The following is a 24,824-nucleotide window of genomic DNA, read 5'->3' as shown; positions in this document are numbered from 1 at the left end:
AATTTTTCTTATTGTTTAAAACAAGTAACTGTACAGTTTTAATTAAAACATTTTTTGAATTCCTTTGGGAAACATGAAAAAATTGATTTTTTTTGTTTTTTTGCATAAAAATTGTAGTTGTACCATTATAAACTTAAAATTTTTTAAAAAAAATTTTGCAAAAAAAAAAATTGTTGTAAAAACTAATGTTAAAAATTTTTTTTTAATAAAATTTAATTTTTTTATTGTTTAAAACAAGTAACTGTACAGTTTTAATTAAAACATTTTTTTGAATTCCTTTGGGAAACATGAAAAAATTGATTTTTTTTGTTTTTTTGCATAAAAATTGTAGTTGTACCATTATAAACTTAAAATTTTTCTAAAAAAATTTTGCAAAAAAAAAAAAATTGTTGTAAAAACTAATGTTAAAAATTTTTTTTTAATAAAATTTAATTTTTTTATTGTTTAACACAAGTAACTGTACAGTTTTAATTAAAACATTTTTTTGAATTCCTTTGGGAAACATGAAAAAATTTATTTTTTTTTGTTTTTTTGCATAAAAATTGTAGTTGTACCATTATGAACTTAAAATTTTTTAAAAAAAATTTTGCAAAAAAAAAAAAAATTTTTGTAAAAACTAATGTTAAAAATTTTTTTTTAATAAAATTTATTTTTTTTATTGTTTAAAACAAGTAACTGTACAGTTTTAATTAAAACATTTTTTTGAATTCCTTTGGGAAACATGAAAAAATTGATTTTTTTTGTTTTTTTGCATAAAAATTGTAGTTGTACCATTATAAACTTAAAATTTTTTAAAAAAAAATTTGCAAAAAAAAAAAAAAAATTGTTGTAAAAACTAATGTTAAAAATTTTTTTTTAATAAAATTTAATTTTTTTATTGTTTAAAACAAGTAACTGTACAGTTTTAATTAAAACATTTTTTTGAATTCCTTTGAGAAACATGAAAAAATTGATTTTTTTTTGTTTTTTTTGCATAAAAATTGTAGTTGTACCATTATAAACTTAAAATTTTTTTAAAAAAATTTTGCAAAAAAAAAAAAATTGTTGTAAAAACTAATGTTAAAAATTTTTTTTTAATAAAATTTAATTTTTTTATTGTTTAAAACAAGTAACTGTACAGTTTTAATTAAAACATTTTTTTGAATTCCTTTGGGAAACATGAAAAAATTGATTTTTTTTTGTTTTTTTGCATAAAAAATGTAGTTGTACCATTATAAACTTAAAATTTTTTAAAAAAATTTTTGCAAAAAAAAAAAATTGTTGTAAAAACTAATGTTAAAAATTTTTTTTTAATAAAATTTAATTTTTTTATTGTTTAACACAAGTAACTGTACAGTTTTAATTAAAACATTTTTTTGAATTCCTTTGGAAAACATGAAAAAATTGATTTTTTTGTTTTTTTGCATAAAAATTGTAGTTGTACCATTATAAACTTAAAAATTTTCTAAAAAAATTTTGCAAAAAAAAAAAATTGTTGTAAAAACTAATGTTAAAAATTTTTTTTTAATAAAATTTAATTTTTTTATTGTTTAACACAAGTAACTGTACAGTTTTAATTAAAACATTTTTTTGAATTCCTTTGGGAAACATGAAAAAAATTATTTTTTTTTGTTTTTTTGCATAAAAATTGTAGTTGTACCATTATGAACTTAAAATTTTTTAAAAAAAATTTTGCAAAAAAAAAAAAAATTTTTGTAAAAACTAATGTTAAAAATTTTTTTTTAATAAAATTTAATTTTTTTATTGTTTAAAACAAGTAACTGTACAGTTTTAATTAAAACATTTTTTTGAATTCCTTTGGGAAACATGAAAAAATTGATTTTTTTTTTTTTTTTGCATAAAAATTGTAGTTGTACCATTATAAACTTAAAATTTTTTTAATAAAATTTTGCAAAAAAAAAAAAATTGTTGTAAAAACTAATGTTAAAAATTTTTTTTAATAAAATTTAATTTTTTTATTGTTTAAAACAAGTAACTGTACAGTTTTAATTAAAACATTTTTTTGAATTCCTTTGGGAAACATGAAAAAATTGATTTTTTTTTGTTTTTTTGCATAAAAATTGTAGTTGTACCATTATAAACTTAAAATTTTTTAAAAAAATTTTTGCAAAAAAAAAAAAATTGTTGTAAAAAATAATGTTAAAAATTTTTTTTTAATAAAATTTAATTTTTTTATTGTTTAACACAAGTAACTGTACAGTTTTAATTAAAACATTTTTTTGAATTCCTTTGAAAAACATGAAAAAATTGATTTTTTTTGTTTTTTTGCATAAAAATTGTAGTTGTACCATTATAAACTTAAAATTTTTTAAAAAAAATTTTGCAAAAAAAAAAAAATTGTTGTAAAAACTAATGTTAAAATTTTTTTTTAATAAAATTTAATTTTTTTATTGTTTAAAACAAGTAACTGTACAGTTTTAATTAAAACATTTTTTTGAATTCCTTTGGGAAACATGAAAAAATTGATTTTTTTTTGTTTTTTTGCATAAAAATTGTAGTTGTACCATTATGAACTTAAAATTTTTTAAAAAAAATTTTGCAAAAAAAAAAAATTGTTGTAAAAACTAATGTTAAAAATTTTTTTTTAATAAAATTTAATTTTTTTATTGTTTAAAACAAGTAACTGTACCGTTTTAATTAAAACACAACACAAAACAAGTAACTGTACAGTTTTAATTAAAACATTTTTTTGAATTCCTTTGGGAAACATGAAAAAATTGATTTTTTTTTGTTTTTTTGCATAAAAATTGTAGGTAAACTGTTTTAAACTTAAATTTATTTCAAAAATGTTTTGCAAAAAAAAATGTTTTAAAAACTAATGTTAAACGTTTTTTTTTTATTAAAATTTTAATTTTTTATTTTTTAAAACAAGTAACTGTACAGTTTTAATTAAAATCTTTTTTGAATTCCTTTGAGAAACATGAAAAAATTGATTTTTTTTTGTTTTTTTTTGCATAAAAATTGTAGTTGTACCATTATAAACTTAAAATTTTTTTAAAAAAATTTTGCAAAAAAAAAAAAATTGTTGTAAAAACTAATGTTAAAAATTTTTTTTTAATAAAATTTAATTTTTTTATTGTTTAAAACAAGTAACTGTACAGTTTTAATTAAAACATTTTTTTGAATTCCTTTGGAAAACATGAAAAAATTGATTTTTTTTTGTTTTTTTGCATAAAAATTGTAGTTGTACCATTATAAACTTAAAATTTTTTAAAAAAATTTTTGCAAAAAAAAAAAATTGTTGTAAAAACTAATGTTAAAAATTTTTTTTTAATAAAATTTAATTTTTTTATTGTTTAACACAAGTAACTGTGCAGTTTTAATTAAAACATTTTTTTGAATTCCTTTGAAAAACATGAAAAAATTGATTTTTTTTGTTTTTTTGCATAAAAATTGTAGTTGTACCATTATAAACTTTAAATTTTTTAAAAAAAAATTTGCAAAAAAAAAAAAATTGTTGTAAAAACTTATGTTAAAATTTTTTTTTTAATAAAATTTAATTTTTTTATTGTTTAAAACAAGTAACTGTACAGTTTTAATTAAAACATTTTTTTGAATTCCTTTGGGAAACATGAAAAAATTGATTTTTTTTTGTTTTTTTTGCATAAAAATTGTAGTTGTACCATTATAAACTTAAAATTTTTTTAAAAAAATTTTGCAAAAAAAACAAAATTGTTGTAAAAACTAATGTTAAAAATTTTTTTTTAATAAAATTTAATTTTTTTATTGTTTAAAACAAGTAACTGTACCGTTTTAATTAAAACATTTTTTTTGAATTCCTTTGGGAAACATGAAAAAATTGTTTTTTGAAAAATTTTGCAAAAAAAAAAAATTGTTGTAAAAGTAATGTTAAAAATTTTTTTTTAATAAAATTTAAGTTTTTTATTGTTTAAAACAAGTAACTGTACAGTTTTAATTAAAACATTTTTTTGAATTCCTTTGGGAAACATGAAAAAATTGATTTTTTTGTTTTTTTGCATAAAAATTGTAGTTGTACTGTTTTAAACCTAAAATTTTTTCGAAAATTTTTTGCAAAAAAAAAAAAATTTTTGTAAAAACTAATGTTAAAAAATTTTTTTTAATAAAATTTTAATTTTTTATTGTTTAAAACAAGTAACTGTACAGTTTTAATCAAAACATTTTTTTGAATTCCTTTGGAAAACCTGAAAAATTTGATTTTTTTTTTTGTTTTTGTGCATAAAAATTGTAGTTGTACTGTTTTGAACTTGAAATTTTTTCGAAAATTTTTTGCACAAAAAAAAATTTGTTGTAAAAACTAATGTTAAAATTTTTTTTTTAATAAAATTTTAATTTTTTATTGTTTAAAACAAGTAACTGTACAGTTTTAATTAAAACATTTTTTGAATTCCTTTGGGAAACATGAAAAAATTGATTTTTTTTGTTTTTTTGCATAACAATTGTTGTTGTACTGTTTTAAACTTAAAATTTTTTCGAAAATTTTTTGCAAAAAAAAAAAAAAAAATTGTTGTAAAAACAACTGTTAAAATATTTTTTTTAATAAAATATTAATTTTCTATTGTTTAAAACAAGTAACTGTACATATTTAATTAAAATATTTTTTTGAATTCCTTTGGGAAACATAAAAAAATGGATTTTTTTTGTTTTTTTGCATAAAAATAATAGTTGTACTGTTTTGAACTTAAAATTTTTTCGAAAATTTTTGCAAAAAAAAAAAAATTGTTGTAAAAACTAATCTTAAAAGTTTTTCTTAATAAAATTTTAATTTTTTATTGTTTAAAACAAGTAACTGTACAGTTTTAATTAAAACCTTTTTTTAATTCCTTTGGGAAACATGAAAAAAAATTTTTTTTTTGTTGTTTTGCATAAAAATTGTAGTTGTACTGTTTTAAACATAAAATTTTTTTCGAAAATATATTTTGCAAAAAAAACGTTTGTTGTAATAACTATTGTTAAATTTTTTTTGTAAAAATTTTAATTTTTTATTGTTGAAAACAAGTAACTGTAAACTTTTAATGGAAACATTTTTTTAATTCCTTTGGGAAACATAAAAAAAATTTTTTTTGTTTTTTTTGTATAAAAATTGTAGTTGTACTGTTTTAAACATAAATTTTTTTCGAAAATATATTTTGCAAAAAAAAACATTTGTTGTAAAAATTATTGTTAAATTTTTTGTTGTAAAAATTTTAATTTTTTATTGTTGAAAACAAGTAACTGTACACTTTTAATTGAAACATTTTTTTGTTTTTTTGCATAAAAATTGTAGTTGTACTGTTTTGAACTTAAAATTTTTTCGAAAATTTTTTGCAAAAAAGAAAAAATTTGTTGTAAAAAAACTGTTAAAAAGTTTTTTTAATAAAATTTTAGTTTTTTATTGTTTAAAACAAGTAAATGTACAGTTTTAATTAAAACATTTTTTTGAATTCTTTTGGAAAACATGAAAAAATTATTTATTTTTTTTGTTTTTTTGCATAAAAATAGTAGTTGCACTCTTATAAACTTAAAATTTTTTCGAAAATTTTTTGCAAAAAAAAAAATTTGTTGTAAAAACTAATCTTAAAAATTTTTTTTAATAAAATTTTAATTTTTTATTGTTTAAAACAAGTAACTGTACAGTTTTAATTAAAAGTTTTTTTGAATTCCTTTGAGAAACATTAAAAATTTGATTTTTTTTGTTTTTTTGCATAAAAATCGTAGTTGTACTGTTTTGAACTTAAAATTTTTTCGATAATTTTTTGCAAAAAAAAAAAAATTGTTGTAAAAACTAATGTTAAAAATTTTTTTTTAATAAAATTTTAATTTTTTATTGTTTAAAACAAGTAACTGTACAGTTTTAATTAAAACATTTTTTTGAATTCCTTTGGGAAACATGAAAAAATGGATTTTTTTAAAATTTTTTGCATAAAAATTTTAGTTGTACTGTTTTAAACTTAAAATTTTTTCGACAATTTTTAAAAAAAAAAAAAAAAAATTTGTTGTAAAAACTAATGTTAAAAATTTTTTTTTAATAAAATTTTAATTTTTTATTGTTTAAATCAAGCAACTGTACAGTTATAATTGAAACATTTTTTTGAATTCCTTTGGGAAACATGAAAAAATTGATTTTTTTTTGTTTTTTTGCATAAAAATTATAGTTGTTATGTTTTGAACTTAAAATTTTTTCGAAAATTTTTTGCAAAAAAAAAAAATTTGTTGTAAAAACTAATCTTAAAAATTTTTTTTTAATAAAATTTTAATTTTTTATTGTTTAAAACAAGTAACTGTACAGTTTTAATTAAAACATTTTTTTGAATTCCTTTGGGAAACATGAAAAAATTGTTTTTTTTTTTGTTTTTTTGCATAAAAATTGTAGTTGTACTGTTTTGAACTTAAAATTTTTTCGAAAATTTTTTGCAAAAAAAAAAAATTTTTTGTAAAAACTAATGTTAAAAATTTTTTTTTAATTTTTTATTGTTTAAAACAAGTAACTGTACAGTTTTAATTAAAACATTTTTTTAAATTCCTTTGGGAAACAGAAAAAAAATGATTTTTTTGGCATAAAAATTGTAGTTGTACTGTTTTAAACTTAAAATTTTTTCGAAAATTTTTTGCAAAAAAAAAAAATTTGTTGTGAAAACTAATCTTAAAAATTTTTTTTAATAAAATTTTAATTTTTTATTGTTTAAAACAAGTAAATGTACAGTTTTAATTAAAACCTTTTTTTTAATTCTTTTGGAAAACATGAAAAAATTATATTTTTTTTTGTTTTTTTGCATAAAAATAGTAGTTGCACTGTTTTAAACTTAAAATTTTTTCGAAAATTTTTTGCAAAAAAAAAAAATTTGTTGTAAAAACTAATCTTAAAAATTTTTTTTAATAAAATTTTAATTTTTTATTGTTTAAAACAAGTAACTGTACAGTTTTAATTAAAAGTTTTTTTTTAATTCCTTTGGGAAACATTAAAAATTTGATTTTTTTTGTTTTTTTGCATAAAAATCGTAGTTGTACTGTTTTGAACTTAAAATTTTTTCGATAATATTTTGCAAAAAAAAAAAAAATTGTTGTAAAAACTAATGTTAAAAATTTTTTTTTGATAAAATTTTAATTTTTATTGTTTAAAACAAGTAACCGTACAGTTTTAATTAAAACCTTTTTTTGAATTCCTTTGGGAAACATGAAAAAATGAATTTTTTTTTTAATTTTTTGCATAAAAATTTTAGTTGTACTGTTTTAAACTTAAAATTTTTTCGACAATGTTTTGCAAAAAAAAAAAATTGTTGCAATAACTAATGTTAAAAATTGTCCAAAAAGGTTATGCAAAAAAATGTTTTAAAAACTAATGATGAACGTTTTTTTATTAAAATTTTTATTTTATATTGTTTAAAACAAGTAACTGTACAGTTTTAATTAAAACATTTTTTTAATTCCTTTGGAAAACATGAAAAACAATTTTTTTTTGTTTTTTTTTTGCATAAAAATTTTTGTTGTACCGTTTTAAACATAAATTTTTTTCGAAAATATATTTTGCAAAAAAAACATTTGTTGTAAAAACTATTGTTAAATTTTTTTGTAAAAATTTTAATTTTTTATTGTTGAAAACAAGTAACTGTACACTTTTAATTGAAACATTTTTTTGAATTCCTTTGGGAAACATGAAAAAAATAATTTTTTTGTTTTTTTTTTATAAAAATTGTAGTTGTACTGTTTTGTACTTAATTATTTTTCGAAAAATATTTTGCAAAAAAAAAATTGTTGTAAAAACTAATGTTAAATTTTTTTTTAATTTTTTTAAATTTTTTATTGCTTAAAACGAGTAACTGTATCGTTTTAATTAAAACATTTTTTTGAATTCGTTTGAGAAATCTAAATAATCGTTTTTTTTTGCATAAAAATGTAATTCTAATGTTTTAAAATTATTTTTATTTTCGAATTCTGTTTGCAAATAAAAAAATTGTTGTAAAACTAATGTAAAAGTTTTTTTTTTCAATATTTACTTGCTTAAAACTAGTAACTGTAGTTTTTATTAAAACAATTTTTCGAAGTTTGTAATATGAAAACAATATTTTTTGTGTGTTTTTGCATAAAAAAATAATTGCACTGTTTTAAAGTTAAAATTTTTTGGAATTCGGTTTGCAAAGTAAAAATAGACTCAACTATAAGATACTGATATGATAAAAAGATATTCTTTTGTAAATATAGTCGAAATTTGGTCATTTGCACTTGGAGATAATTTATGAGAAGCGGCTTGGGCGAAAAACAGCGTAGTAATACCCAATTTGTGGCAAAAATGTAAACTTTATTATTCGTTATTATCAATTTTGCTGTTATTTCGAGTTTATATACATTTGTAGGATACAATATTTATCAATTGATGGATGTTTAAACAATAGCAATTGTTAATAGCAAAATAAACTCACTCAATAATCAAAATTAACAATGATTTTAAACTGTCCATCTTACCCTGTGTTTTTTCGAATTTGTAAAATTTCACCTGTTGTGCAGATTGCTAAATAACTCCTCGTGTGTTTTATTATATTTTATTAAATTGTAGTCAATGATAGTACTTTTTACGTGGTATTACCCAAAAACCGCCCTCTATTTTCATTTTGGAAATATTTAGCAATATGTGCATAAGCGTCCCATTTTTCCCATCGTACCATATAGTAGGGTGGGGTAAGATGGGACAGCTTTAGCACATAATATCCAAATATCCTGATCGTGTTTTAATCATTTAACAACAGTCTATGGGAATCGTGAGGATATAACTTTATAAATGTTTGAATGTTCTTTGTTTACTGCTAAATGGGACGTGAAAACACAGTTAAAAGATGTCCCATCTTCCCTCACCCTACTGTATTGCTTTTTTTAATATTTAAAACCAACAATATGCCTTGACGCACGTTTTATAAAGCTGTGATAATAATTCTGTAACATTATATTCCTGATTATCATTAAATGGGGGTCCGTAAAAGGAAAATTAAAAAAAGTCTCGCCTGACGAAGTGTCTCATCTTCCCCCACCCTAATATATACATATATTTTTAATATTTAAAATCCTCAATCGGCTTTGACTCGCGTTTTATAAATTCGTGATAAAACTGTCAAATAATTTTGTAATATTATTATCCTGATTATCACTAAACGGGATTCCGAAAAAAGAAAAAAGTCTCGTCCGAAAAAGTGTTTCATCTAACCCCACCCTATTCTATACATTAATATACTGTAGTCTGTAGTATAGGCGACCTGTTAAAGTTAAACCATAGCAGTTGGGCCAGAAAAAGAACGTAACTTGATTTTAAGGCTTTTAGCAATACTTCGTGGTATTTTTGATAAAACATCATTTAATTATCAAAATTAACAAGCGTTTTAAACTGTCCTGTCTTACCCTGTTTTCGAATTGGTAAAACTACACATGTGGTGTGAATCGCTAAATAACTCTTCGTGTGTTTTAATAAATATTTTTAATTTTTGTCAATTAATAAAGGTATGACAGTACTAATTCGTTGTATCAACCAAAAAAGCGTCATACATTTTGGCAATATGTGCTTACGTGTCCCCATCTTCCCCCATTATACTATATAATAAATTTCCTGATCTGAAGCTCACAGAGTTGAATGATTCTTGTGTAATAAAATGCAGTAAAGATTTGGTGCTACAAAAACGTAACAGACAAAAATAAAGTCCATCCACTTGTCACCTCCCTAACATTTATTTCGCTTCGCGTATTCAGAGGGCCAATTAACTGGTAACTACTATAAATCTACCTAATGAATATATGTGATTTGCTGTGGAGCATAATATACATAGGTCCGAAATGGCTGATTTGGCAAACTTACGTTTCTTCGACATGAAATGAAAGCGACTAAGTCAAAACAAAGTTCCTCAAAAAAGACTTTTTTCAGCCCTGATCTTACAAGCATTTTACTCCTCGTTTCTTTCTATAAACTATTACTAATAACTGTATAAAGTAGAACAATAAACAAATTAGTAAAAGTAGAACAATTAAATCATGTGTGTAAAACGTAGAGTTAGATTTTAACATTAGAAATTAGCGAGTATTTACGTTGTATGATAAGACAACCTTTAAGATTAAAAAATCCTTTTCTGTTACATTTGCTTTTATTTGGTGCTGCAAAGTTGCTTTCGACATACCTAAGCCATTTTCTGTATCATATATATGCAAATCTGTACAATGATAAATGCTACACAATCTAAGAGCACTCATAACGGAACGGGCAAATGCATTTGCGTCGCAGAGGGATAAGAGACCCAGAAATAGTTTTTAAAAGCATTCAAGATTTAGCTGCTGTTATTTCTTGGTTTTCTTTTGGGACAAGTTGATTTTGTCGCCAAGGCTGAGAGCCATGCCCTAAAAAAACACAGTTTTAGTTTTTATTTCACATGTTTATGTTTTTTTGTTTTTTTTTAAGACTAATATTTAGAAAAAAAAGTATACACACACACTGTTACAAGCACCTACCTGGCTTTTAGCTCGTATTCGTATATGTCCTGCAACCGGGGTGCCTGGAGGTTTTCCTAAAGGTTTTTCAATACTGACATTGGCTAGCGCACTCTCACCGAAAATCGACTTCGCAAATAGATTGGCAGCTAAAAAGCCAGACTCTCCACCTAAAGCCTGTAACAGCAATTTTTAAACGGTTACACATATGCTCTACTTCAGTAGTTTTTAACCTTTTTAGCTTACGGGACAGGAAAATTTCAAAACAATTTTACGACAAAAGTATGCAACTTAAAAAACCAAAAACCAAAAAATGGAAACTTTATTTCAATGAAAAATTTGCTGCTATCTTTATGATGTTATACGTGCTGTTATTAGATTTTTGCAAGGCGTGGTAGGGATTACAGAGTGGACAAATTGTAATATTTGACGGGCCAGCGGTTGAGAACCACTTCTCTAAATCACCAAAGCCAAATTGCAATTCTATAATGGTAAAGTAAGGCACCCAGCAAATGGATCACTCATTTCTCTCCCTGTTAAACCAGTTCCCAAACAGAAAATTTTGCAATTTGGGTTTGGTTTTATGATTGTAAAGTTTTATAAACCTAGTAAGTTGGCCTACCTGGGAGCTTTAGCGGATATTTAAATCAATTTTAAAAATAACAGATTTTTACAAACTAGAAAGCTGACAGTTAAGTTTTTCTTGTAAGACTTGGATTGAAAAATAAACGTAAACAAGATTATAGTTAACTATTTTTAGGGGGGAGGGGGATATATCAACAAAAGGGGTCAACAGAATAAAAAAGTTGGTAACCGCTGGGTTAACCCGTTTGAAACAGACTTACTTTTTCAGGGGTCAAGCACTTCATGTTTGTAGACTTAAGTATATGATGCAAGAAGTTAACCAAGTCACTCATGTTAGTGTTGACGGTTACTTTGTTTTCCCATTCAAATTCAGCCCACATTTGCCTGTAAACATGTAAAAATTACATAATATAATAATAACTTTATTTGTTTTTTTCAGTTATGGTAGCGAAGATCAAAAAAGATTTAAAATGGAAAGACAGGATATAGCGACAAAACAACAGTTGTTAAAACGCGCTTAAGGTGGCTGTACACAGGTTCTGTTTCCGGAAGTAAAAATTCGGCTGACCCCTTCTGACGGCGTCTTTTCACAGAATGTGTAACGTCCGAAACTTGTGAGCCGTCTGTTAACGCAAGGTTATTCAACATGTTGAATTTTTACGCTTGTATGGTGCGATTTTGCTTATGGACTCAAAACATTTCCGGAGTTAGAAGGTTGTTTAGACGAGCTGAAAAGGTCATTGACATACTGTTCAGAAATGCTGCCGGTTTCCCGCTGTGTGTTGACCGTGTGACCCAAGTGATTAATGTTTTTAATAGTATTATGCCTGTTATTTTCACTGGTGTAATTTCATATAACCTTTATTGTCTAAAGAAGCCTAGAAAAAGTGTTGTTTTGTTTTCACAGATTTTGTTTTGTGAGCAATGTAGTTATCAGATTGATACTGGCAGATTACGCTACTGCAAACACTTTGTTGCTTTTCCTTTTCCCAGACAAACAATCCATTTATGTTTAATGAATTCCCAGTTAAACTTCTTTTTTACAGAGGATTGACCCTAAGATTAAGAAATGATGGAAAAAACAAAAACCCTCAAAAAACTTTTCACCAATAGTTCAAAGTGAACAGTTTCGTAAACCACTATCTTAAACAAATGAAATGATATTTCTTGCATAACAGGGGGTTAAAAGTCCTAACAGAAGAAAAGTAAAGAGAGAGAGAAAGAGAAAGGAGAAACAGGAAAATGTTGATTTTTTTTCTTTTACCTGAATTCAGCATCGGAGCATGTTGCAGGTTGTATATAATCCATTATATCAATATGTATATCATTGAGTACCACACAGTTACGGTCGCTTACAGCGCCTGTTACATCATAAACGATATTTCCAAATATGATTCCATTCTCTGTTGAAGCCACTTTGACACTTGCTTTAATGTTTGCAAAGTCATGAGGTGCCAGTGTCAGCGGACTTGGTTTTTCAACAAGTTTCAAGTCACCTGAATGAAATAATGCAGGAAAATTAAACATGTGTTTTGCACAAAAGCACCAACGCCATAAATATTGAGCAGACTGTTGGCATATGTTGTATATGTCCAATGTCCATACATGTATAATAGAAAAAAAAAATCAAAATAGAAAAAAATTCAAAAAATAAATCTATTTCTATTACCTAGTGTAGCAAGTTCTACAGTACAGTTTTGTAAAGTATCCGAAGTTTGATTGACAATCAATACATCAAGTACAATATCATATTGATTGATATGTACATAGGCTTCAGCATATACTGGGTCAGAAAATCCAGTCAGTTGTGTGACCTATGCAAAGAAATGCTTGTAAAGAAAACAAATTACACGAATATTAAAGTAGAGTTAGCTCTATGAACTTTTTAATTTAATAGATTACAAATTTTACAAAAGACAAGGCCCTATTTTCCTGTGACAATAGCTATTTAGTAATCTCACAAATATATTTACTGTACATCAATATATGCAATTTAAAAAGGATTTTCCACCTTCAGAGGCTTATCAGGTACATGTAACTTATTTACCCTTGTATGGCGGGAACGGCAACAGTCAACATAATCTGGGTGTTATGTTCATACACCTCTGCAAGCATTTAACTTTTTAGGCATGGTTTTATGCACAACTGATAATTTGGACAACCCATTAGTCACTGGCACGTTGGGTCAATTGTCGTTAAGTGTCTTGCCTGATACACACATACGCCCACAATAGCAGCAACGAGCCTTGAATCTGTAACCTCTAGGTTAGAGCCAGTCGTGCTAACCACTGCACCGGACATATTCAGTCTTAAACCTTGTTCAGTTTTGAAGCAGTCGGATCTCTTGCTTCTTTTTTCTGGTTAAGAGTCCCCACAGCTGCACTCAGACTGAGTTCAAACTGATCTTCTAGAGAACCAGATTCAGCTTTGGCAAGTAGTTGAGCGAAGTTGATGGGATCATCAGGCTACACAATTTGGTTCTTTTATTGTATTACATGTTATTGTTAGGGTGCATGGCATGAACCTATTCTATGTGGGTGAGGTCCCGCAGACTGGTACTCCCTAAGATTTAGGCCAGTATTGACCCAATACCCCAACACTCAGGGTGCTACCGCATGATAGCACCCCTTGTTGGTAGTAATAAATGGAAGATTCTTCCTTGACAGCTCGGCCAAGGTTAAACGCTCCTATTAAAAATGAGACTTGGACTACCATTGTTTTAGTTTAGGCAGATGGCATTTAAGCCAGGTCTTGTGACCAACTGAATAATAAAATGAATATTCTGTTTATTTTTTACCACCATAACTAACATTTTACACATAACATTTAGAGTTTTTGATGGTAAATCACAGAATTTGAGACAATGGATTAAAATAACCAAATGTACACCTACTTAAACTTAATAGTGATTCAATAAAACAATCCATCAAAAACATACTAAAGACACAAAGTGTAAAATTTACCTGAACAGCAGTTAGAGCAGTCTTGGTTCTCTCTGCTACCCTCCGCTGGACACTTTCCTCAGCAGCTCGAATCTCCAGCAAATGTGAAAGGGAGCCGCGACATTTTGAAGTGAAGATTTCAGCCATTGTTTCATTGCGGTCTGCCAGCACCTATATACACAGAAAATATTACAGTTTTATGTTGGCCATACGAGCAGTGGTAATGAGAATTTTATGTTTAAAATTTAGGGGGACAACTTTAATATTTTATTAATATAAAAAGAAAGTGTGCTGGGAAAAGTCAGCCATACTATTCTTGGTCCAAAACAACCCAAAAGATTTTTATATGACCATTTTATTGGAGGCAAATGAGAAGTTGACTAGCGACGTGGCATAGTGGTTAAGCGCGCCTGCCTGTAACCCAGAGGTAAAGGGCTCGTTGCTACCATTGTGGGCGTATGTGTCCTTGAGCAAGACACTTAACGTCAATTGCTCCAACCCAGTGGTCACTAATGGGTTGACCAAATTATCAGCCATACATGAAAAAAGTAAAAAAAATCCCTAAAATAATCACCCACAAAGTAACATACATGGTAACTCGTAAGCTGGCACGAGGTGTTAAACCCATGTTATAATGGCAGTCGCTTTCTGGCCACGCGAGGATAAAGTAAGTTACATTTATTCAAGTTGACAAGAATACACAAGATCAATTTCTTTCTGTCCACTATTTTTAAAGGGCAAATAATTTTGTGGGAAATTGTTTCGGGTAACCTTGTTTAGACTACGCGCAATCATCTTTAACATTAAAATATTGCTTTTCTCCATGTATTGCAAGCTGACACGTGTTAGAGAAAAACAGAATATTTCTCTAATGGGGATCGGAAGAAGACGCATGCGCAATTTAAAGAGAAAAATCCAGCATCTCTTTACTGGTGATCGGGAGCAGACTTGTTCGGGAATAAGACAAAACATTGACTTTGTATTAATTTCTGTCAAAATTCGTTGCGTTTGTGGTACGTCTCACACAGACATATGTATATATAGAACTGGCACATGCTACCATGACTACAGAAAGTAAACTTAACCCCTCACCTTGAGGCAAACAGTGAGTCGGTCTATTTCATCATCACTAATTGGTTTCTTTGGGAGATTGGATCGACCAAGGTGCATCACACTTGATAATATTAGCATGCTCTCAGCAATAAAGGACTGGAAGGAATTTGAGAAAATGTTAAAGTGCTAAACCCACATGTTTTATATTAAATACTATTTTTAATTAGAACTGTTTAATGGCCTACATACAAAAAAATGTGTAGAGATTACACATATCAATTTAAAGTGGCAAAAAGAAGTATAATCATGGTCTTAGTAATAGAGGTATAACACTGTGTGAGTAATAGAAATTTCACTCTTTTAAGCTTTATAAAATTAATGGCGTACAAATAAATACAGTCTTATATAAATAACTAGATATATAAAAAAGTCCAGGATGTAAAATGTGTGTAATGCAAAATGGTATTTTACTACACAGTTTAAAACAATTAAATCGGGTGTTAAACTTTACCCTATGGCAAACATAAAAAATAAACTACTTTTTATACCAGATAAGCCGCTAATGATTATTTACAAAATTCAAAGTAGCACAAGAAAAAGAATATTTCACACCCCACTTTAAAAAACATTTAATCTACCTACATTTTGTTTGCGAGGGTCGGGGCAGGTAAGGAGGAATCTGAGAGCTTGCTTTGTAAGAGATGTGGAGAGCGCTCCTGCTAGTGAAAAGTCCCCATCCATGAAAAACTGGCGCAGTGGAGGTCGATTTTGCTGAGATTTGTTGCCGGATTTTGTGTTTGCGACACTGAAAGCTGATTGGGTGACGTACGTTCCCATTTCGGTGACCCGGCGTGAAGATGATGACTAAGCAATTATATATATTGGGAAAGTTAATTTCTAGCTGATAAATTGGGGGAAACATTATACAGGTATTCTATTAAATACTGTTAGTGGCAATACCCACTTCGTAGCAATAATGTAATTTTGACTAATAGTTGCTATCATTTTTCTGTTTTTAGAAATTCATAATTACTTCTCATAAATTATCTCCAAGCACAAGTAATTGAATTTCGAATATCTTTTCTAAAATTTCTAGCTAATAAGTTGGGGGAGACATTATACAGGTATATATACTGTTAAATATGAGTGGGATCATGTGGGAAGGCATGTTATGGAATTTATGCATATTTGATCCATTACCTTGAAGTTAAGCAAAAAAAACACAAATAAGGAACAACAAGAAACAAGGTAAAGAATTCTAAGAAAGGACAAAAACTTGTAAAAATAAAAGATAAATATAGTAATTTACCTTTTCAGTTTTTTCTGTTTCCTCCTCCTTTTCTACTTCTTCCCCAGCAGCGAGTTTGAGCTCCGTTTCCACCATCGGAAGTTCTCCGACTGATTTCCGGACTTCAGTAACAAATCGAAGGATTCTAGTTGTTCCCTCACAATACTCACCCAAGATCCACAAAACACCACGCAGAATCCTGAAAAAAAATTGACAAATCACGAAAATCAGTGTTACCAGCAACATTTTAAAAAGTGTGATTCAATTCAGTTGAGTAAACCATTGTTTCCCATTTTTTTAAATTTAAATGCTAACTTTAATTAAAAAGACATAGCAAAGTAATAATAAAGTCTATTTTAGTCGCATGGCTAAATTTATGTTTTACTAGATTTTTTAATAGGCTGTTTCTAATTTTTTAGTAACTTTCGTGGTACATTTAGATCACATTTGACCACCTCTATGCATAAACAAATTTTATGTTTCGTTGATATGCCTCATTAAAGTATTTTACTACAATAAAATAATTTTTAGATCTGGCAACACTGACTTGACAGTTCGAATGGATGGGAATACTTCCAACAGCTTGTCAAGTATAAGTGGTTTATGTTGCTCATGTCGATGGACAGCTTCACGTACAAAAACCAAAACATCAGCAGCAGCCAACTCTTCACTATCACCCAGGAACTCCATTAACTAAAAAATGGTCAATTTTATCCTAAAATTTACTAACTCTAGCCCGGTGGCACTGTGGTTACCATTTCTCCATGCATGCCTCTAACCGAGAGGTTATGGGTTCAAGGCTTGCCGATGCTACCATTGTGAGTGTATATGTCCTTGGACAAGACACTCAAACGACAATTGATCTAACGTAGCTGTTACTTAAAGGTTGTCTTAATTGTCAGCTATAAATTAAAACAAAACAAAATCCTGCAAAATCACCCCAAAGTTTACATACTACAACGTAACTTATAAGCAGGAGGTGTATAAAACCGAACACATCAACACACGTGACACATATGTGTTGTAATGACTGTCATTGCCTCGTTATGCCGGGGTAAATTTGCTACATTCATTCATGTATTTATTCAACTATAGAGGTCTATCACAAAAAAAACTTGATAAATCAATTTAAAATAGGCTCTGATTTATGGTTTAAAAAAAGATTGGTCAGTAGTCAAATGCGAAAACTATATGTGAGCGACAGTTACATTACTTACCACTGGAATAACAAGAGCAGCAGTGTCTGGAAACTTAACAGTGCAAGCATGCATTGTCTTTACAAGAAGCTGACGATATTTATCTGTGTTATCGTGGCCTTGTACATCTGATGATTTGGTGACCTGTAAGATAACAGTTAAACTTGATCATTCAAACTTTGCTCTAATTTACCAAAAACCAAATGGGGTGAAGGAGAGGTGCTATCTATCAATATAATGTTTAAACAGAACATCATAGAATTTTATTAACTAAAACGCAAATTAAACAATAATACTTAATATACACCATTCAAAAGTTGATGTCAAACTCTAAAAATCAAATACAGTCGTGTAGCAATTTTTCCAAAGAAAAAAATAATGTTTAACTGAATATTCGTTACTAGAACAAACACCTGTGTCGCTAGAGAGCAAAATGTGACAATCGGTCAAAACTCGAAAATTGGTTTAAATATATATATACCCCTACGTACGAAATAATAGCACGGAGGCGGCCTTCGTATACGAATTAACAAAAAAATATGTATTTTATTTTTTACTAAATTTATTAATATTTTCGTATTGTTCTCATAAAAATATACCATTGCGGTGAAGAAAATCAAAATTAACGACGTGACAATAAGAGAACGGAAATTTAGGCATGCGTTGACCGCGTGGTACTTGGTCATGCGTTGACCGCATGTGCATAATCTGTTATATAGCTGTTACGTATGCGTAATTGTCTTTTTTACGTCACATCGTCACTTTGAACATGCGGTAATCATGCTTGGAACAGGTTAGTAACGTTAGTTCAAACCAGGTTCGAACAAACGTTGTTGATCCATCGTTGTTAAAGGATAAAGGTAGTTAGAAAAATATTTATTGTAGATGAAAGTATTCATTGTAGATTGAACAATTCTTTACTTGATCGCAAACGTTCAACTTCAAACCTGTTTTCAAGCTTCTGCTGGCTAAATAATCAAGGGGACAATCGCTATTATGGCGCACACAATCAATGTGTGAATTGCTAATATGTCGTAATTAATTACCAGGTCAAACAATCGCTATTATGATGCAATAAATCCACGTGTAAATCCCTACTATTTCGTAATAATTATGGTGCTTGGCTGAGGAAAACATCGTAAATATACTTTTTGTATGACGACGCGCGAAAAGGCTAAACTACGACGCACGTGGACGTTAAACTACGACGCACGTGGACGTTAAACTATGACGCACGTAAAGGTCAAGTAGAAAGCACGTTGCCTCGAACGAACGATTTATATATCGGTCAATCTTGTAAATACGCACGAGGAAAGGATCAACGCGTAACACTGACGTCCGCGTTGAGCAAGCGTAAAATAACGTCAATGAAACGCCGAAGTGTTATGACGTCACGATTGCGTTACGTCATAAAAGGCTTCGCCTCCGCACTACATTTGAAAACTCGGCGCCTATGTATATACCACATCCATAAAGATAAAGAGTCAAAGGTTTGGTACCAAAAACTACCACAAACATTTGTAGAATTGCTAAAAGAATAACGATTGCAAGATATTTCAAAACATACTTCTGCAATTATACATAGGAGAAAAAACAAAGAGGCTGTGGCATTTAAAAACAGAGTTCCAAACGAGAGACTTAAAACTAAAAAAAAATTTATTTGTTTAATTCACCTCTTTTTCAAGGAATTTGACCAAATCCTCGACATTCCTGGAGGAAACAAGGTCCAGAGCAAGATCAAGAGTTTTTCTTCTTACTTCTAGATCAGGGGAGCTAAGAGCTCTCAATATATCCATCACCAATTCCTAAAAAAACCATATTAAAAAATTGCACCCCGTACCTATTTTGTAACTACAGATTTTTTAACAGTAACATTAGATTTTTATGTTGTTTTAACCTCAGATTTTACACAGGCATTACTTTCCTATAGTTATTTCTGCATTGACAAAACAGTTTTCCAAAATATTTTAAACCATAAATTTTTACCTGTAGCACTTTCTCATGGAGTGGGTGATTCTTGAGTTCCACAAGTCGATCAAGAACAATAAGCTTCACGTTGTTGTCGGCCTCCTTTACTATAAGTTCTATGTAGCACTGAGCAGCAGCACTAAGGGGAAAAAGGTAACTGGGTAATTGCAAAAGTAAACCTGGTAAGGTAATTTTTAACCTGACCAAACTATGTTGAATCGAGCAGCGGACATCAGGGGGTGACATACGGGCACAATTTCACCCCAAATAAAAAAATGGAGATATCAAATTGACAGCATATTTACGAAAAAAAGTAAAAAGAACCACACCAAATGAATAAGCAGTAACAAAAATGTATCATCTAGCTCTAATTATTGTTACTACGGCAACACACAATTGCAACCAGGTTTGCAAAACTTAATCCTAAAATTAGAGCATTAGGTGTACTGCAGGGTAAGATTTAGCAACGAAAAAATGTATCTTAAAAATATTACATCATAAATCCTATTATTTTGAAACGTTTTACCACTTCTAGTTCTATCATTTACCACTTCTATCATTTCATATTTTCCCTCATACAAACCCAACATATGTTACGACAGACCTGTTAATTACTTGCGTAATAAAATGGTATTGCTTAACATTTAGATTAAGATACAGTACGAACTGACGTGTCAATTATTTATGTCACAATAGCGATTCACGGGTCTGGGATTATGAATGCAGGAGTTTTGCAACTATTTGAATGGTTGCAGTTTTACGCTTACTGTCGCAGGTATATGTTAGTAATGTTTTTTTAACAGGATTTACAATGTTGTGTCGCAATGTAGACGGAAATTGTAAAAACGAATAGCAACAAATGTGCACACAATTCGTAATTTGCGAATTGCTAAATCAATCTTTAAACTATACAGCAAAAACACTTACCGTACAGCAGTTGGTGCATTAGATAAAGTAACCAATGTACCAGCAGCTTCATATCTTACAGCTTGGCTCGATGATTGAAGTAAATTGTAAATGCAACGAATGAACCGAGCACGTTCATTGGGGTTAGCGTGGCATACTTTGTACACAAGCTCCACGATCACAAGTTGCAGAATATCATTAAAAGTGTTCACCTGAAAACAGTTTTTGGTAATTTTTAAATGATAATGTGTTTATATTTGTTGGCGTAAACGTTCATTAATTTAACCTGTATATGTCGTTCATTGTTCTTAACTGTTTATGTCTGCCATCAGACAAGACTACACCAGGAAATGATGCGATAATAAAGTCTTGCCAGACGAAATGTTGGAAATACACTACGTTTTTCTGACCTGATCTATGCAAGTACTGAGATAATCCAGAGCTCTTTCTTGGTCTGCATGGATGAGCATCATGAAAGCATTTCTTTTACACGATGCATCCTTCTCTCCTTCCAGGAACTCATGGATCAACTCTGGAGCATCAGGAATCAGTTGATCGAACTTTCTGTTAAGATAAATAAGGATAACATTGTTAGTGGGATAATAGATATATGCAGTGGTGCTCTTTGTAAAAAAGTAAAAGGATTTTATTTTAATCCCCCTCTCCCCTTTTTTGACTGTTTTACTGTATAAAGTGCATTTTTCATACATTATTTTTAATGTTTTAAGATCTGGCAAAACATATGGTTAAAACCCACTAACCTGTATATCGTGTAAATTGCAAGTACAGCATTCCTGCGCACATAGCTATGTCTGTGCTCAAGACAAGAACGAATTGCTGGCATTAACGGCTCTATTAGCTCTGGCTGTCGAAGTTTACAGAGAAATCGAAGAGTAGAACCTCGAATGAATTCATTGGGATGTTGTAAATCCTAGGAGGATAAAAATATATGATGAATAAGTCTCAACAAAATGCTTACATTTATTCTTAATGGTTTTAATTTACATATAAAATGTAAAGGTAGGTAAAGATAACTTGGACAGAATGGGATAGGCATACTCAAAGTAAAGTCCTAAAAATGTGCATCATAAAGACTGTCACTAAGTTTGACATAGAAGATCCACAAAGAGCCTTTTACCACCAGATATACTATAAATGTATAGTAGGGTGGGGGAAGATGGGACCCTTTTTTATCTTCACGACTCCCATGGACCGTTGTTAATTGTTTAAAACACGATCAGGATATTTGGATATTCTGTGCTAAAAGTGTCCCATCTTCCCCCACCCTACTATATAAATAAATGACTCCGTGAGACAGTGGAGGACATGACTGTTTCTATATCAGATGTTACATTGCTACCACTAGTGAAGCCAGAGGGGTTTTACAGACGCGAACTCCCACCCCTCTCTTTAAAAAAAAATAATAAAAAATTGTTGAATGTTTTCAGGACAATACGAATACCTGGCATTTTACATGCTCAACACATGCTACATGCCTATAATAGTTAGGGTGTAAAAGGTGGAATGGAAATATTAAAATGATCCAGATTCGGCAACAACAATGACGTAGAAAGTCTGGGTACCTGGTGAATGACATCACAATGGCGTAATAGTAGTATTTTATACACTAAAACGTAAGGGAGAAAGCAGATCAAGATTATTGCCAAAGGTTATTGTTTCGTGGTTGAATTCAGATGCTTACAAAAACTATATTCAGCAGACGCTGCAAATCAGCCACACATTAAGCACATGTGCATACGCAGGCAAGAGAAGTGGTGCACATTATTGAGAAGTCTATAACATTAACTGTGCGCAAAGTGGATAAAACCTAACCGCCCTTTTTGTATCAACTGTTGAGGATAACTGAGTTACATTCATTTCCAAAAAAAGATACAACGGACAACCCACCTTTCTGTAAGCATCACAAACTAAGATCATCTCTGGACGTAGTTTTCCCTCATTGTCGGTTTTCGGCCAAATCTCCCAGAAAATCAGCAAGAGCTTCTTGATAGTGTGGTCATCAGATGGGAGTAGGTATTTTATTATGGTCATTAATAGACCTGAAGAGAATAAAATAAACTATAGTTGCATAAACTATAGAAAGACTTAGGACATAATACAATTACCATATTTCTAGATTGGGTATTACTATAGTCTATTTTATTACTCTATTACTACATTAGAGTGACAAACCCATTCCCTACCATTACGATTTACACAAATTCTTGTCTAAGTTGTCAAAACAACCAATAAAATATTGATAAAATTTATGCTCATCCGAGAATTTTGACGATTTTCCTTTGCCGATTTACCGCCCTTGGCAGTATGGCTCAGGAGACAAGTGAAATTTCGTCAGCATGTGGCCCCGATAACATAGATAACGAATTAACGATTGCAACAACTTGGGCAATCAATCCCAGATATTGAAACAGTCGTGTAGTTAATTTTAAGTCACAGAATTTTGGTTTAAATTAACTACAAACAATCGCTTTCATAATTTTGCATCGTTTTTACCTTAGCGCTCCGTAATGAAAATATTTATAAATTTTCTGAGGATGTTCTAACAACAAACACTCATCTAGACCTGGCCCCAACTCAGCGGTCACTCAAAATTTTATGCCATGCAATAATAAGAAACAGATTTTGCCCTCAGTCCAAGGCCACAATACTTATAGCATAATATCTATGCCCATGCATTACTACACACCTTGCAGCTTCTCCCCATTCAGAGTCATAAGGATGACCTTCTTCAGTGCATCAGTCTTTGTTCTCACATCTCCATGTTCGATCTCATTCTTAAGGTTTGTTTCGTTTGTTGGTTCATCAGTTATTGAGGAACTGTTAATAAGAGTGTAGCAGATACTCTCCGCAGACGTCATGACTAAGCAATAAACCTAACCAACTATTTAGAATTAAAGAACAACCAATAAGGGAAATCATAATAAACACTCTGGGTAAAACTGCCGCTGGTAACCAGTGAAAATTTTGATTTTAAGATGTTCCTTACGTCTCCCTAATACCCCCTGTATAACTTTTTTTTGAAAAAAATTTGCGCATTTTCGAAGTTGATTTTCTACACGAACGCCAGAGTTTTTTCAAGAAAACATTATACAGCGGGTATTAGGAAGATGTAAGAAACATTTTGAGACCAAAATTTATACTGGTCACCAGCGGCAGTAATACCAACACTCTGTATGCCAGATTGGAAAAATAGCCTGAATTTTGTTTTGTTCTACAATCTGCTTAATTTTTAAAATCCTTAAACAAGTCGTTTGTAACGAATACTGCTGTATTTAAATTAGCGCAATAATTATATGTAGCGCGTACATAAATTAATATTCACTTACAAAGTTAAATACGTGAAAGTTGGTGGAACTTCAACTTGTTAGGGGCACGAGGTGTATGAAGCAGAACACCCGTGGTAAGGACTATCCATGCCCGCCACGCGAGGGTAAATAGATTTTATTTATTTATTCAAACATTTAAGGAAAACTTTATACAGATTATAAAGGAAAACTTTATACGATTATAAACACAAGTAAATTGCGTTGAATATTTACAAAATGAAAATAACAAATGTAGCCAACATTCACATAGCCACCCTAAACAACTGGTGGAATGTTTCTACGTTAAATATTCCAATATTCTTTCATACAAACACCTTAAAGTATAAATTGTCTTTTAAATAAATAAACTATACGCAGAACATTGAATTCTTTACCAGAATTGCCTGTGCACTCGTGCGTATCGTGATTAAAAGACGTGTCGCGAATGACGTAGCGAAAGGATATTTTTAAATTAAGCGGGGAGTAACACTTTTCACAAAATGGCCTATTTACATATTAACTAACTAAATTTTTGAATATGTTCATTCAAATTAAAACCTGGTAAAAAACAAACATTGTACCTATTGAGTAGTCATCTAAAGAATACTTCCCTTCCAAAAATAATCATGTCTGATGTCAGCTGGCACCTTGGTATAGTGGTTAGCGCGCCTGCATGTAACTCAGAGGTAATGGGTTCAAGGCTCGACGCTGCTATCATTGTTGGCGTATATGTCCTTGGGCAAGACACTTAACGGCAATTGCTTCAACCCAGTGGTCACTAATGGGTTGTATAAATTATCGGCCACACATAAAAAATACAAAAAGTCCAACAAAAAAAATAATCACCCACAAAGTAACATACATGGTAACTCGTAAACTGGCAGGAGGTGTTAAACCTGTGTTATAACGACTGTCGTTTTCCGATATAAGTAAGTTACATTCATTCACATTCGGCTGACCCACAAAGTAACACAGGCCTACATGGTAACTACCTCGTAAGGTGGCACGAAGCGTATGAACTCCCGTGTTATAAAATATTTTCTACGTAGTGGACAGAGCGGACAGAGCGGACATAGTGGACAGAGCGGACATGTACTAATTAAAGGGACAGCTTATTATATAACAAAAGACAAGAACGAATGAA

At 29.0% G+C, this 24,824-nt stretch overlaps 1 protein-coding gene across 1 annotated transcript; it reads right to left on the bottom strand.

Annotated features, from left to right (window-relative positions):
- Nucleotides 1-10,057: 10,057 nt before the first annotated feature.
- LOC149724978 (coatomer subunit beta-like) lies at nt 10,058-23,283 on the bottom strand. Its single transcript, XM_089891859.1, has 19 exons — nt 23,062-23,283; nt 22,263-22,414; nt 21,116-21,285; nt 20,765-20,918; nt 20,376-20,566; nt 19,467-19,587; nt 19,154-19,285; nt 17,502-17,624; nt 16,832-16,977; nt 16,306-16,483; nt 15,639-15,860; nt 15,036-15,152; nt 13,965-14,114; nt 13,317-13,466; nt 12,671-12,815; nt 12,266-12,497; nt 11,262-11,385; nt 10,438-10,593; nt 10,058-10,326 (listed from the first exon to the last, which is right to left on the bottom strand). Exons 1-19 carry the CDS (start codon nt 23,231-23,233, stop codon nt 10,267-10,269), a joined length of 2,895 nt encoding a protein of 964 aa, XP_089747985.1. The 5' UTR covers nt 23,234-23,283; the 3' UTR covers nt 10,058-10,266.
- Nucleotides 23,284-24,824: the final 1,541 nt, after the last annotated feature.

Source organism: Ciona robusta, chromosome 14, assembly GCF_009617815.1.
Source record: "Ciona robusta chromosome 14, ASM961781v2".
NCBI classification, from domain to species: domain Eukaryota; kingdom Metazoa; phylum Chordata; class Ascidiacea; order Phlebobranchia; family Cionidae; genus Ciona; species Ciona robusta.
The sequence above is the reverse complement of the archived record's forward strand: the minus strand, read 5'-3'. Positions and strand labels throughout refer to the sequence as shown.

What these genes read in the sequence shown, in the direction of transcription:
- LOC149724978 (XM_089891859.1), bottom strand. Translation starts at nt 23,233, where the DNA reads ATGACGTCTGCGGAGAGTATCTGCTACACTCTTATTAACAGTTCCTCA. An exon ending in CTGCTCTAACTGCTGTTCAG is followed by an intron (nt 13,467 to 13,964) that starts GTAAATTTTACA and finishes CAAATTGTGTAG; the next exon opens with CCTGATGATCCCATCAACTT. An exon ending in TGCTCCGATGCTGAATTCAG is followed by an intron (nt 11,386 to 12,265) that starts GTAAAAGAAAAA and finishes ACATGTTTACAG; the next exon opens with GCAAATGTGGGCTGAATTTG.